This window comes from Taudactylus pleione, unplaced genomic scaffold (genome assembly GCF_031769625.1).
Source record: "Taudactylus pleione unplaced genomic scaffold, aTauple2 ptg000374l, whole genome shotgun sequence".
NCBI classification, from domain to species: domain Eukaryota; kingdom Metazoa; phylum Chordata; class Amphibia; order Anura; family Myobatrachidae; genus Taudactylus; species Taudactylus pleione.
Genome location: NW_028284775.1, coordinates 2,864,630 through 2,881,287, shown reverse-complemented (window position 1 = coordinate 2,881,287; position 16,658 = coordinate 2,864,630). Strand labels below are relative to the sequence as shown.

General features: G+C 44.1%; 1 protein-coding gene across 2 annotated transcripts in view; it reads right to left on the bottom strand.

Moving 5' to 3' along the window:
• Positions 1 to 16,658, bottom strand: part of ATG3 (autophagy related 3) — a 61,332-nt gene that overhangs the window by 27,293 nt on the left and 17,381 nt on the right. For both annotated transcript variants that reach the window (XM_088444948.1, XM_088444947.1), the window contains exons 5-9: positions 9,667 to 9,737; positions 5,455 to 5,562; positions 2,146 to 2,195; positions 838 to 916; positions 286 to 320 (exon numbers count right to left, since the gene is read on the bottom strand). In XM_088444948.1, the coding sequence (XP_088301074.1) occupies positions 286 to 320; positions 838 to 916; positions 2,146 to 2,195; positions 5,455 to 5,562; positions 9,667 to 9,737 (343 nt within the window). The remainder of the gene's footprint in view (positions 1 to 285; positions 321 to 837; positions 917 to 2,145; positions 2,196 to 5,454; positions 5,563 to 9,666; positions 9,738 to 16,658) is intronic.

Sequence of the window (16,658 nt, the reverse complement as noted above, 5' to 3'; positions counted from 1 at the left end):
TATTTGCATCACTTGCATTGTAACAAAATTACTTGTTCTTTTTGGTTTTGCGCCCAACTGAATCAGGCCGTATGTGTAGATCATAGGCAGCCTGAATCCAACAACGCCAGCACCAGTCTGGATAGGATGTTTGCATACAACAACGATATGGCAGGGCACTTTTAAAAAAAAATGTAAAATATGTATTTTATCATATAAAAGGTATAAGAAGTTTTTAAACTAAAATTAGGCCTACATAACACAGATTGTTAAAATGCTTTAAAACTTTGAGATTTGGTATCTTACATCATCATTTTCCAGCAATCCACTCTCTTCATATTCTGAAAAACAGAAATATATATACACCTCACAAAGACTATTTATATCTCTTAAAGAACATTCCAAACAAAATGAGTTTCTGTACGTATTTGTTTTGCCAGAAGCTAAAACCTCATCATCATGAGTGCTTGATCTGTCCATCTGTATATACTCATAATGTCCAAACACCTCTCACACCAATCTACAAAGTTTATTCATTTTTATTATTAGAGGTGAGCAAAATGTGTAGTGTTCAGCAGCCTGGCCAACAAAATCAAGGCGCTAGCAGGCACTTTAACCACACACACACAGGACATTTGCTCACCCGCCAACTTGGGAACACGTGCAAACATTAATGACCCCACTGACATACAGAATTAACCTGCACAGGATTATAGATTTACTGAAAACATGCCCTGTTTGGGATCAGGGACACTAACACTGTATACTGAGACAAAAATAAAAAATAAACCTCAGATGTTTTTATATAATCTACAGGCTAAAACCCTTTGATTGGAAAATTGCAGCCCAATGACTTACCTTCCATATCTGCTGCTTCACCCTCCTCCTCATCATCGTCAGCATTGCATGCCGCATTGCTAGCGGTTTTCCCAGAATCCTTATACAAATATAAAGGCACGGTGTATGGCTTTATTACAAGGATGTGGAAATAATACTACATCAAATCAATTTAATACATGGGGCCGTATTCAATTCGCTTTCAAAAGTCAGTTTCAGCGATACTTTTTCGCCGATGACGTTATTTTCGCAGATTTCATTTATCCCCGTATTCAATTAGTCCGACTTTTCGCCGGTGCAAAAAGTCAATGTATTAGACCTGGCGAAAAAGTAACGCCTATGAATAGGTGGCGATAAAAAGTGCAGAATTGGTGTTTTGGGGTGCAGACGTCCCAAAACCACCCCGCACCCCTTGGACTGTTCCCTAAAGGTAATCTGTGTCAATTTTTTTTTTTTTTTAAAGTACCTTAGGACACCCCAAAAAAGTACTTTTGTTTTGGGGGCGAAAAAAAAAAAAAGACAAAAACAAAGTTGGGGGACAAACTTGAAAACTAGCGAAATAGACTCAGGGGGATCCCCAAGTATGCCCCAGGTGTTTTTATGATTACAAGTAGTTGTGGCAGGTGGATTTTTCAAGTTTTTTAAAACTTCATATTAGCAACTTTAAAATATGCTAGCACCCATTTTCATGTACCCCAAATTTGATGGTAATACTTATTTCTCCAAACAAAAGTTGCAAAATGCTGTTCTTCACCATTTGCAGAAAAGATGCTAAATAGCGCCTATTGAGACCATTTAAAAAACCCAAATACCTTTAGCAGGGCTATTCGGGGGTACCCATAGTGATCCCCCATGTCAGTGCATCTTTTGGGGGGTGTCAGGCTGATTTCCCCAAAACTGACAGAACATTTCGCCGATTTCGGTTGCATCGGGTCCCGTTTTCGCTGATTTGGAATTGAATACGGGAATAAGCAGGGACGAGTGCGATACTTTTTCGTGCCCAAAACCAGCGAAGATGGTGAAAAGTCCGGCAACGGACTTTTCGCTTCTAATTGAATACGGCCCATAGTGTAGTTACAAACACTGTGAGAGAATACATTATGAGATGCCTACTTTCCACGCAGATTTAGAAAAAACCTTATTCAAATGTTGCATGTTTTCCAGGTCTCCTCACAGAATCACAAGTGAAATAATTAGCTTCACCTAAAGATGTGTCAGTGAATAAAGGCTACACCTGTGCACCTGCTGGGTGACCCGGAAAACGTGACCTGTGTGGGGTCCTGAGACAGAGTTTGAAAACCTCTGTTATAGACTATTACTTTGTCTTACCTGGGTCTCAAGAGTTATTTCTTTCACTGCTTCAGTGATGCTGTTCACACCTAGTAGATACAAAATGTGATGCTACTGACATACTGTAGTACATAAAAGGACAGAAATAAACTAAAAGGCAGTGGCATACAGTGTAATATACAGATTTTATACAAATGATGCTCATCTAAGTAACCTCATCTACCTCCCACATAACCTCACTTACACCAATGTACGGGTGTAAAACTACTGGTAAATGACACCGTAGTGCTGAGGAGAGAGTGATCACATAGGAAACAAGGTTCTCTCAAGCAGGGCCGCCATCAGAAATTTTGGGGCCCGAGACGGACCAAATAGGCAGGGCCCCCCAGCCTCCATTATACAGAGCCTCACAGCAACGCCGTCCCCCCTCCCAATTAGGGGCCCGTCTGCCCACTACTTCCCCCCCCTGCAAAATTTACAATCACTGACAGGCTCGGCCCTGGGGGTCCACTCCTACCAGCGGGCAGCCACGGCCGCCCGCGCCCACTACTATATCCCCTCCTTACCTCTCCAACCACCCACCGCTGCTCCCATATTTATGGCTGCCTGTGGCAGGCAGGCAGAGAATATGCTCCCCGCTGCTTGATTGTGTTATAGGCTAGCAGCACAGAGCAGGCTGGGAGCATCCACTCTGCCTGTCTCCCACAGAAAGCCGTATGTACAGCAGCAGCGGCGGGTGATTGGAGAGATAGTTAGAAGACGAGCCTGTCAGTGAAAGTAAGTTTGGCAGACGGGAAGTAGTGGACAGGCGGAGCGGGCAGGCCCCCTGAGTGTCCGGGCCCGGGATTCCAGGCCCGGCAGTCCCCCCCTGATGACAGCCCTGCTCTCAAGTATCTCCTATCACCATTCAGCTGCTGCTGAACTCACGAAGACCAACATTCAGTGCCCAGTATCACATGTCCACAAAGCAAAGGGTACCTTTTCCATTACCCCAGCAAGGGGAGAGTTGAAGGAGCCTTCATCGCCTTCACTGCCCTTGATCAATTATTTCTTCCTACTCTCTCAATACTAAACCCCTGCTTTACTTCTTACATCCACTTTCCCAATACAGTCACCTTGACCTATAAAATACTGCTAGAATACAATATCTTCTTACCCAAGATGCATCCAACATCCATTCTCTTATCTATTACCTCATTTATTGTAACCTCCTCCTATCTGGTATTCCCCTCATCCACTCAACTTCAAACCTCCTGCCTCCTTTCCCAATGCTGCAGCAAGACAGATCTTCCTCCTCAACACACCACTCTCTATGGATTGGGTATGGGGTGCCTGTGCTCAGAATCCCGACAATGGCTGGTAATTACCTTAACCCAACCTGCTCTCCCTGCACCCTAAACCTAATCCTCTACCCTAGCCCCACTACTTAGCGTCAGGATGTCGGCGCCGGCATCCCAACAACCGGCATTTCAACTACCTCCCGTCTGCATACCCTTCAGAATCTAATTCAAATGAAACATTCCCTCACCTACACTTCATACAAAACTCATCTCAAAATGCACTCCATGCTTTTAGATTTACTCTTTAAACTGCCCCTCACCTCGGCCCCCATTTACCAACTAGTTTTATCACCAAAACGAGTGATAAATTTCACGGTGTATGATAAATGGTGCTGCAGCCAATCAGCTCCCAATTGTTATTTTTCTAACAGTTGGGAGATGATTGGCTGGAGCACCATTTATCATACACAGTGAAATTTATCACTCGTTTTGGTGATAAAACTCGTTCGTAAATGAGGCCCCTTGTCTGATAACAATGACATTCCCCATCACGCATGGTCACTCTTCCCTACAAATATCTCTTGCTACTACCTACACATGGGAAAATCAGCCGCACTTGATCAGACTTTTCCATGACTTTTACTGCAAATTATGTTCAAGGATTTGAAAATCTGTGCACATTAGGACTTTTATAAAATATTCTGCCTTTGGGGGGTGGGGGGGCACACTACACACATCTACTGTATATGCTTATTATGGTATTTGGGAAAAAACCCCCAAACTATAGGTTTCAATCTGGGCAAATGCGGGATGAATTACAGAGCAAGAGAAAGATTCAGTTTAGTAAAAGCATTCATTTAAAATGCAGATGGTCATTCATAGAGATCATCGGGTCAATCCTATTATGTGTGAAGGGTGCGAGTTGCCGTTGCAATGGCACCTGGCACCCTTCGCGGCCCGCTCGGAGACTGAATTTGTGGAATTTTGCTCACCGCCCTATGGGGCTGCGAGCAAAATTCAGCGAATCCAGGCTGCCGTAAAGTGCGGCCATTGCCACGAAGACTTGCGTCAGCGAGATCATCGCGGCTAGTAGGATTGACCCCCATAAATGCTAAAATAAAAACAAAAGTTGGCAAACTTTATGGCAGGTAATTATGTAATTAGATACAATTTCCAATGACTTCTAAAGATGAAGCAGCATGCTCCATAATAAATGTGCCTGCAGTACTTCAGGGTTTATTTCATATTATGCAAATAGAACATTTATAGATTTGAAACTAAATTAGATATTTTCATTATAATAATTACAAGTGACAGCAAAAAGCTGTTATATTGAGGTTACAGGTTATGGCACATAATTGCTGTTGGCACTAGGTTATTAATGACAATGAAGAACATCCAGAAGAAAAATTGGAAGAATGGAGAACTTTGTACCGGATATGAAGGCATACCCGATTTCTGTCTAATGCAGCGTATCCACTAGCAGATACCGGCACGACAGTACGATTACGACATCGTAATCATACAGTCGTTCCCCTTCCTCCTGCAGTGCCTACACTGAGCGATTGATCATTCAGTGTAGGCACATCAATCATCTCTAAACATGGGCAATCTGACGTTATGGGCAGATTGACCAGCATGTTCAGTAAATAATGGATGTGGGAAACGACCAGCAGGAGCACACACCGCTGGTAGTTTCTGACATAATAGTGCCCGATTACTGATTAACTGCACGATTACGATGTCGTAATCGTGCAATCGCTCAGTAACATTGCGTAGTGGATACGCGGCTTAACAGTGAAAGACACCCAATTACTTTCAAGTCAATAAACATCCGCAGAACTAATCACCTGGTAAAGAATAGTATTTTACACAAGTGCAAAGACACCATGTTTTACTACTTTTAGCTTACTGCAAGGTAGATGTCAATTTCTCTAATGGTTTCACATTAATAACTGGGAAGTTTTCCTACTCAAGCTAAATGGATTTTTAAATGTGGCCTACGAACGATTAAAAAGGGAAAGCAAAAAAAATATATATATTTTTTATAACAAATAGCACAATATACCTGAATGATGAAAGGTGTCAACCCATCCTCCATCTCCATCATCCTCCTCTATAATGGCTTCTTGTTCATCCGAATACTCCATCTGCTTACATCTTTTGTAGCATGGCACTAAGGAAATAAGAATTTGATTTTAAACATACCATTTATAATAAAGGACATTGCGACCATTCTTGGGCAGTTCTTTTCAGTAATCCATTGGGAAATGGTGAACCTAAAAACCAGTAGCTACATTTTATTCACAAAGAATATTTTTTAGTAATTCTTTTGCTTAAACCAAACCAGACAACACAGTGGCATGAACTTTGCCACACAGATTCCAGGTAACTAATACTTAGGGGGAATTCAATTAGCCCTAATATTTTCTCATGTTACTCAATTAGCCCCTAAAAATATCTATATTCGCGCTAAACACATAGAATCCGTGAAAAGGTCACGGACACGTGTTTTCGTGGCTGAGATCGTGATAAAGGGGCTGATTATTGGGGATTTTTGTTCGCCTGCCTCAGGCAGGAGGAAAAAGAATCCATGACGACGGCCGGCTTTGGGGCAAATTGAATAGCCCCTGGGGACCAATTAGCTGTGGTGAATTTACTCTAACTTTTTCTGGTCTTTCCTTATACCCTTCATAAGGGCACTCCAAAAAGAAAAATACCCACCCTCCTGAAGAGACAAGAAATGGAAAAGTTAAATATTCTCTCACCCCTCTCCACTCCCCAGTGAAATAAAAAGAACTTTCAACAGATGTCCCTGCTAATCACCCTCTGGTGCAAACAGAAGAGGTAAGGCAAAGGAGGTACAAAAAAGTAAACAAAACATGCTTTCCATCTCCATTCACCTGAAGGGACAGGAATACACACTAGTGAATGTGGAGGAGGAATGGTATATTTACCCTTCCACTTTCCACAGATGTGTCCAGTAGTACACACTGAGACAGTGCTTCTTCAATCTGTCTACTCTTTCTGAAATGTTCCTGCTGTCCAAACCGTGCCCTGCATCTTAAAGACGGTGGAGGGACCTCTGTTACTGTATCATAACAATGTAAGAGCACAGTAATTCTAATTTTGCCCATCAGAGCCCTGTGGCAGAATACTGACGGGTGGCATTTGAATAAAGCTGGGCGGAGCGCTCGTGAAATTGAACCTGGGGAGAACACTGCATTCATTATCTGTTTCCGCCTGTACTCAACTATTATAGCCTGATTAAACAGGTGCCTCTGCTATTTCCCGGCTGATATTGGCTATCCATTCTGCTCTGCATTCAGTTCCTCAGTCATTGCTCAGTAGTCAGTCTGCATGACAAGGAACCTCATTGAGCCTCCACAATCATCATGCATTCTCCCACCAAAGAAGCCAGCCCTAGAGTTTCCCTACAAACATCTACTTAAAATGAGTGAACGGTTACACAAAGAACCTTTCAAGAATTTTTATTATTTATATTGCCCTAGTCAATATTATTGGCACCCTTGAATCTTAAGTACAAGCTGCACAATATCTTCAAAAATAAGTGGATATGTACCAACTTCTTAAAATATTCTGATAATAGGATGTCAAAAGTTACGGAAAAAAAGATAAAAAGGGAGATGTACGCTCTTACCTGTTAAATTCTTTTCTTTGACTTCATAGGGGGCACAGGGTTGACAACGAGTATGGCCTGGAGAGGAGAGTCTGGGCACCAAATAGTTAAAATGTATTTCCCAGCAGTCCAGGCTTACTCTCCTCTTTATCCCACTTCCCGGCCACTGGCAGCCAGTTAAGTTAGAAAGCCCACGGCCAGTAGCAAGGAAAAGGAAGACCGGCAGACACTCAGAACCACACACATAGGGAAGGTGAAGAGAACCGGTACTAGAGGAACTAAACCCCGTCTATGTAGTTGAAGAAAAGGACTTTACAGTTAACATAAATCTCCTTTTCTTCTTCCTCCATTAGGGGGCAAAGGGATGACAATGGGACTCCCAAAAGCTGTCCCCCTATGGGAGGGGACGCTCCTGAGCTGCACTAAGAACCCTTCGCTTGAAGGCTGCGTCTGAAGACGTGAAGGTGTCAAATGCATAGAAGTAAATAAAAGTGTGGGCGAAGGCCCACGTGGCAGCCTCTGGTCCTAACCACATAAATCCGGAGAGCTCTCACAACATTCGGTGAAGATCTAAATGCTGAAAGACGAAACCACTAACAGAAAGAGCCTGCTCCCCCATATGGTCAGGACCCCAGGGTAGATGACCATCACCAGTGCTGCACCAGTGTCCTGTGCCTTAAGTGCCCTAGTGGGTGGAGCGGAGAGGACCAGAGTCCCCACTATCAGCACTGTCGATGGTCTCCAATGACTGTGGTGAAAGCCACTAGTATGCGGCTCCCTGCAAGCAAGGAACTGCTCTTACCTGTCCCCTCCTGTGCGTCTGGCTGCGGCTTCGGAAGATGAATCCCCTTGTGCTGGAGTCCCAGCCGCCAGTGCTGCGGCCACCGTCACTGGAGTCATTGGAGCAGCAATGATTGCGTCCTATCGGACGCCTTTTATTCTAAAATAAAATAGAAGGGGGACCAGATAATGCAGCCTCCCTAAAATGGAACAGGCTCATGCAGGCACCAAACTAAAACTGGCCGTCGGTGGCTGGGTATAGAGGAGAGGGAACCTGGGCTGCTGGGAAATACATTTTTAACTATTTGGTGCCCAGACTCTCCTCTCCTGGCTATACCCATTGTCATCCCTGTGCCCCGTATTGGGGAAGAATCTACTGTAATGTCAAAAATTAAATAAATTATATTGACCTAGACATTATTAAAAGGCGGCCTTCCTTAATATTTGGCTGCACACCCTTTCGCAACAATGACTGCCTCCAAACATCTCTTGTAGCCATCTATAAGCTTCTTGCACCAGTCTGCTGGTAGTTTCTCCCACTCTTCCATTGAAATATCTTTAAGCTCTTGAATGTTTGCAGGATTCCTTCCCAATGGCAGATTTCAAAATTCAAAAGGTGCCAATAATGATGACCAGACTTATATGTCAGAGTTATATATCTGAGTGACTAATGACTATTGCCTTTTTGATGTTTTTATGGATAAAAGATCCTCTAATTCAAAGAACATTTGTCATACTGAAAACTTGAAGGAAAGCTGTGAAAATGAAGACCAAAAAGCATTTTAAAATAAGTTAAAGTTATAGACATGCACACATAATGCTACATAATTATATCCCAGTGAGCACTGTTGGATCAAATGTGAGTAATGTAAGCTGCATCATACCACCCAGTCACTAACTAAACAAGATCATCCCTCAAACCTCAGCGTCAGAGCAAGAAGGAGACTAGTGAGGGAAGCCAGAGAGAGGCCAACTATCACTTTAAAAGAGTTCAGTGGCTGAGACTGAAGTGAAGGTGCACCAGTCAGCCATATCAAAAGCTCTGTATACAACTAGTCCGTATGGGAGAGTGGCTAGAAAGAAGCCTTACTGAAGAAAAAAACATAGCAAAGCTTGTCTGGAGGTTGCCAGAAAACAGCAGACCCAGCTAACATGTGGCATAAGGTTTTGTGGTCAGTAGACAAATACTTAGCTTTTTGGCTCCAATATAAAATGCTATGTGCACTGCCCATTCCCCAGCAAACTCCATCCCAGCAGTATGGGGGTGGCAGCATTCTGTTGTGGAGATGCTTTTCCACAGTGGAGACTGGGCATACTTTTAAAGTTGAAGGACTGATGGATGGAGACATCAGCAGTGATGTCAGTGGGGAGCTTCCTGCTCGATCAGAGCAGGAAGCTCCCTGGCGCTTGCGGTTGCCGAGACCCAACCTTAGGGTCTCGTCGCAAGTCCAGATGGTCGCGATGGTCTTGACCATCGCGACTATCACCCTGGTCGGTCGCTAAAGCTGTGGGTGGTAACCCACAGCTTAGCTAGCGACCAGGAGGCCGCACTAAAAAAAAAAAATCAAGCGGCCGCCCTCATTCAGAACGAGCGCTCGCTTCTTGCCAGAGTGTGGGTGATCAATAAGAAGCTGCAATGAATAACATTCAGCCACTGCAGCCATCTTAAAAGTAGTGAAAATTAAATACTGTATAATTCATATATTAATTATATTATATTAATTAATTAAAAAACGGTCTAATTATATTTAAGCATCAAATATTTCTACAAAAAAAAAGAAAAAAGAAAAAAGGGAATGGTTCCATTACTGAGCAAATTTGACATTGCCACAATTAAATATTTAAATTTCAAGCCATTACCATTCTTTGTCATCAGAAACTGTTTTCCATTGGGCAGATAAGGCTTAACTTTTGACTCTTCACCAGCTCCCCTAAATAAGGTTTAAAAAGAAAACAGAGAATAAGTACGTACAACATTACATCAGATGAAATAAGAACAGAGAAAATAAGAACATAGCAAGCAACAGTAGTACAATTCGTGGAAGGAATCTTATGTGGAGATAAGCTCACAAAAAAATAAATATACATAAATATATATATATATATATATATATATATATATATATATATATCACACACACAGTCAGGTGCATAACTATTGGGACATTGACAGAATTTTCATATTTTGGCCTCTATTCACCACCACAATGGCTTTGAGATGAAACAAACAAGATGTGCTTTAACTGCAGACTTTCAGATTTAATTTGAAGGTAATTACATCCAAATCAGGTGAACAGTGTAGGAATTACAATGGTTTCTATATGTGCCTCCCACTTATATAATTTGTTTTTTTTTTAGATGGGTGATCTTTAAAAATAGCATAAGACATAAAAGTGTAATGCAATGTAAAGGGATTTTTAAGACCTGGAACATAAAACACATTGGTATTAGTATTTATTTATATAGAGCAGAAATATTCTGCAGCACTTTACAGAGAATGTATTTAGCATTTTAACGTACATTGTAGCTTTGTGTTCCATGTTTACCTTTTCAAATGTGATACAGAATATGAGGTTTGTTTCTAAAGGATCAACTATGACTGAAAAGTTACCTCTATTGCAGCGTTATCAACCATTGTGGCACGGCACACTAGTGTGCCGCAAGCGGTTGTCCAGTGTGCCACAGCAGTCAGCTCAGCGCACTTGTACTCTAGTGTGTTTTATTCCTGTGGAGGTCAATGGGTGGGTGTGTTTTTTTTTATGTGGGAGCCAATGTGTATGTTTTTAAATTGGTCAAGCAAGCCGTATCAAAAAACAATAGAATGGCTCAGATACTATAAAAACTAATGTGCAAAAATATATGTATACTTAAAGTTATCAGCTGAAAAAAGGCATGTGTGCTTGTGATGGCAAACACTGGACCCCCAAACACAAAGTGTGAATGTGAAAAGAAACTATATATCTCCAATTGCGCTAATCAACGGGTCTGATATATTAAATATCTGAATTTCACCTATCACATATATAAACATGTAAAATGTCAATAATGATATCACAAAAAAACAGAGATATAATATATACATACACAATATATATATATATATACATACATATATATATATATACATATACATACATATATATATATACATACATACACACACACACAAATCAATCTTGATATCACAAAAACAACCTGTTGTATGTACGTGTATTATGTATACATACAGTGAATATGGAAAGTATTCACAGCGCTTCACTTTTTCCACATTATGTTACAGCCTTATTCCAAAATGGAATTCATTTTTGTACTCAAAATTCTACACAGAATACGAATACCCCATAATGACAACGTGTAAAAAGTTTGAGATTTTTGCAAATTGAATTTAAAAAAAACAAAGAAATCACATGTACATAAGTATTCAGAGCCTTTGCTCAATACTTTATAATTGACAGATAGAAATAAAAACCAGTATCAGTCAGCAGTTAGCAAACAGCTACATACAATGCACATGTAATATAATTACAATTGGCTATAAAACAAAAGGAAAGGTAGGACATAGAGCACAGTATACCATAACCAAGGGAGAGGTATACAGGGAGACTAACCCAGACCCTCCTGAGACCAACAGCTACCGGGTGCACTGTGTGAACCATGAGTGTCTCATACCCATGGAGGGTAGGCGGAGCAACCCAAATGCAGTGTTCGCAAATACGCGCTATAGCACGTATTTTACCAGATATTGAGCACTGGGGACTCACTTTTATAAAGTAGCCGGGTCCCCGGGGACGCGCTGTGCTGCGGGCAATCCCTGACAGCTGGCTGCAGCACAGCGCGTCCCCCTGAGAAAGACACAAGGCTGTCTGTTTATAGCAGTCAATGAGACTCATTGGCTGCTGCTGTAGAAAGCCGTGCTGGGATCAAGCATCTGATCCCAGCATCGGCACAGCATTCGTTGCCGGGAGCTGGGACAGTGTGTTTGTTCCCAGTGCCGGGTAAGCCATCGTGGCAGGTACCTGGTGAAGGGACCGCCTGGTCCCTTCCACCAGCGTAGGTGGTAAAGTGGCGGCGGGAGAAGCTTGGCTCCGGGCGCAAGCTAAGCGGAGCTCGATGCCCGGAAGCCAAGAAGCGTCAGACGCAACGAGCCAATCGCGGCTCGTGGCATCATAGCCCCGCCCACTCGCGGCATCTTCAATTAGATGCCGCTGAGCGGGAAACTTCAGTCCAGCGGCGGAGGGGAGGACTTAAGATCACCCGAAGAGAAGAGAGTCATGGCAACAGTTCCAGCGACCGCGCAAGTGGCCAGAAGACGGAGTGATCAAGGAGGAGGAAAGGAAGAGGTGGCGCCACTGGCCAGGATGGGCCAGTGGCAGAAGAATGAAGCGGAGGACCGGAGAGGACTGCAGAGGTGGAAAGAAAAAGAGCTAACGAAGCTGCCTTCCACAGCCTCTTCCACCGTACCGGTAGGCGGCCTTGGGCCACCGTTATTTAACCCCTCCCTAGACCACCAGGGTTGTCGGGCACTAGGCCCGTGGGATAAATTCAGGCAATAGACCTGTGGGCACTGGGCACAAGGCCCGGGCTACATAGGGGGCATTAGGCCCAATTGAAGGTATCTGCCCCACAAATAGGTGTGAGTGACCTGGGCATTAGGCTCAGGTCACTAAAGGGCAAATAGGTGGGCCAATACTGGGGGCAATGCATAGGGGGGATTACAACTGGGGGCAATGCATAGGGGGGATTACAACTGGGGGCAATGCATAGGGGGGATTACAACTGGGGGCAATGCATAGGGGGGATTACTACTAGGGGCAATGCATAGGGGGGATTACTACTAGAGGTAATACATAGGGGGATTACTACTATTGGCAATGAATAGGAGGGATTACTACTAGGGGCAATGCATAGGGGACTAAAGGGAATTAATGTGTGGCACAATGTGTAAAGGCCAGGAATGGCTGTGTGGCATCATTTGTAAGGGGTTAGGGGAGGTCTGAGAGTTATATGGGCTCTAAAGCATAAATTATGATGGGACCCAGAAATGGCCAGGAAGGACCTTTTTTTTTTTTTTTTTAAAGTGGAGGGTCCCTGGGACCCACATATTTTCTCACTCACCGCGATCACTGCAGACGTGAGAAACCCTTCGTAGGGACTGCGTGTAAGCTGCATTAACCAGCCGGGTACGCTGGCCTCGTGGCAGCAGATAAGAGTCTGCTGTCGATCCCCGGCGTCAGAAGATAGGGCCCCGGCTGGTGTTGTAAGGATGCGGACAATTCCTCGTACTTACAGCAGTGGCTTCTGGTGTGTCTCTCACACCAGAAGCAAGGACTGCTGCGCACGATTCCCCATAAGCGAGAAATCGACTTACCTGACATTTCCGAACATCCAGTGCAGTCCAGGTGCAAATCCCGACAGGTGAGTATTTTTTCTATTTACTAACCTAACCTCCACCCCCTACCCTCCCTTAGGGGTGCCTAACCCTAACCTCCCCCCAAGTGCCTAAACCTAACTCCCCCCTTTCCCGCAGCCTGACCCCAAGTCTCTTGGGGGTGGGGAGGGGGGGTGTGCCTAACCCCCCCTCCCCTAGCCTAACCCTAATCACCCAGGAAGGTGCCTAACCACCCAGGAAGGTGCTTAACCCTAAGTCCGACCCCCCCCCCCCCCCCCCCCCCCGCACGCGCGGCTGTCCGCGCCCGGCTTGCCTTCGATCAGTAAGCAGAGTGTCGGGCTCCTGGCGTAGGTCCAATGAAAGGCGTCGAGATTTTGACGCCATTAGACACTTGCCGGGATTAGACAGTCGGGATGCCGATGGTCCGCATTTAGACCGTCGGCATCCCGACTGCATACCGTCCAGGTCGCAGCGTCGCTGCTAGCTTTGCTCAACCATGACCCGCCAAAATCACCCGGCGGAGGTAGATTGAGTCGCAGTACACACATCTTAATACAGACGTTTGGTACAACCAACTCAAAAAAATAAATAAAAAAAAGCTTAGCACTGCCTGAGCAGTCCAGTTACAACAGTGCGTTGGAATCCTGCTGCACCAAACAACAAAACTGAAGTCCTATGGCTAGGGGCGTGGTATATATGGAGGAGGACCCAGGGCGTTCTGGGAGCCAAAGCTTTAACTGTTTGGTGCCTGGTCTTCCAACCATAATATCTCCCATGGTAACCCTGTGGATCCCTATGGACCCCGAAGAAGAAAGGTGTTTGCTACAGCGACAACCCAGAGGGCAAAACTAAAGGTGTTGCAATTTTATTTTCTGCCCAAATGTTTGAAGCACAGGTCACTGTTCTTCCTAAGGTAGGCAAGGATCCGACCCTGTGTTCAAGCTACCGGCCAATATCATTACTTAATGTTGATCCTAATCTATACGCAGAAGTGCTAGCTAATCGTCTTAAGCTCTTGTTGACCACTTTAATTCATAATGATCAAGCCAAAGACAACAAAAATTATTTACCTAATGTTTAAAGCGGTTTTCTTCACAGAATCCTACAATTTTGCTATCCACTGACACTGAAAGAGCTTTTGATAGGGTGGATTGGCAATTTATGGCTGTGTGCTCCAACATATGGGCCTGGGTCCTGATTGCCTTGCCAGAATATTGGCCCTATATAAAAATACCTATGCACGGGTTAAAGTTAATGGGTTGTTATCTAGACCTTTTTCGATTTCAAATGGGACTAGACAGGGGTGTCCATTGTCTCCTATTATTTTTATACTGTGTATGGAGGCCTTTGCACGTGCAATACGTTGTAACCCAGACATTCGGAGGGTGAGGTTGAGGTCCACAGAATACTAATTAGCTCTCTTTTTGGACGATCTACTTGCAATAGTCTCAAATCCAATGGTCTCGCTACACAATCTGACTGATGAATTTCAGAAATGTGGTACTTTGTCTAATTTTAAAATTAACCATTCACAGTTAGTGGCCCTCAATTTAACTGCCCCGGATCATTTGGCATCCTTCACAAATTCACTATTTGGGCATCCAGTTGACAAAAGATGTTACAAAACCTATTGGAAGCTAATTTTACCCCCTTGTTGTGGTTGGCAACCCAAAATTATATGTGGATCTGGAGAGTCAATAAAATTAAGATGAATATTATCCCGAGAATTTTGTATTACTTGCAAACGATCCTTATTTGGGTCCCCCATCTTTATTTAGAGACCTCCACAAAGTAGTGCAGGACTTTATTTGGTATGGCAGGAAACAGATTTTTCGCCATGAGACTCTCTATAGAATAAAGGTTAATGGGAGACTTGCAGCTCCTGAACTGTCTACTTCATTATCAAGCTGTACATTTAAGTACATTTAGGCAATGGGTTTCAGTGGAAGAGTGCTCTAGTGCCATTTCCTTACAAGCCCCACCTTGGCTTCAATCTATACCTGTAACTGATCACCCTACTATTAAGCCCACCGTTCAAATTTGGAAGAAACTGTGGGGTCAGTGACTATATCCTCTGCATCTTCCCACTGACCACTCTTTAACATACCCTTAACTTTCTCCCAGGCCTAGATGCACATAATTTTCACCTTTGGAACTTCCCTGAGATTTAAGGTTAAATCAGTTTGGTTGATACCGGAGGGGTTTGTGCTTTTCAGACCTGAGAACAGAGTTAAGCCTTCTCCAGTCAGAATATTGGTCATATATTCTACTGGAATCTGTATGAAATACCACCCGGCCGCGGTTCGATTCCCAGCAGCACCTGGCCGACCAAAGCAGAGTTCCCGGCAGCGGAAGCCCAACAGAGCTGGAAATCACGATAGTCTATAGGCAAGTACTGACTAACCTAACCTCCTAACCCTCCTTAGGGGTGCCTAACCCTAACCTCCCCGCCCCAAGTGCCTAACGCTAATCCCTCCTCTAAGTGCCTAACCCTAACCCCCCCCCTTCCTCGCTGCCTAAATCTAAGCCCCCCGGGGGGGTGCCTAATCCTAAGTCCCCCCCCGAGGGTGCCTAACCCCAACCCTCCCTCCCCCCTAGCATAACCCTAACCCTCCTGGGGAGGGGGGGGGTGCCTAACCCTAAGTCCCCCCCGGGTGCTCTAAACCTGGCGTCGGGGAAATGTCAGGCGTCTACATCTAGACGCCTGGCATTTCACCCTCGCCGGGATAAGACAGTCGGGAAGCAGACTGCCGGTATTAAGGCAGCCGGCTTCCCGATTGTATACTAACGCCTTGGAATACTGACCTGAACGTTTCACTAACTGACCATCAATGGTCTCAGGCTATTCAATTATTACATGCTTCTCAGAATGTTTCGGTTCTGGAGACGCACTATAAGGTTTACAAGGTGGTATAGATGCCCCAGGGTGTGAAGTAAAGAGTTTCCAAGCTTTCCCAATATTTGCTGGAGATGTAAAGGGAAGCCAGGCTCTCCTCCACATATTTGGTGGCTTTGCCCTTCTCCAACTTCCTTCTGTAACCAAATTATTCAAACTGCAAGAGATATTGTGGGAGAGGGGGTCCCTGAAGGCCCAGAATTTGTAAATACAAAAAGTCCCTCTTGCATCTTATGAGCAGTGCAGCCAAGGCGGTTATACCAATTAAATGGAGATCAAAGTGTCCCCACCCTACTATCAAAGAATGGTTTACCCGTTTAGACATGTATATGACTATGGAAAAGATTGCGGTCTGCAATGAATTGCCTTTCTACATTTACCAGGACATGGTTCCATTGGCTAGAATTCAATGGCTTAATGGCCTGATCTAATTTAGTACTGCCCCATATTGATTTAGTTTTGGTTTTGTAAGGTTTGACCGGAGACCTAGGAGGCCCTCTTTTATGCCCCTTCTCCAAGTGACTTCGGTCGATAAATGGCGAACACCAATGCCCCAACTGGTCTAGC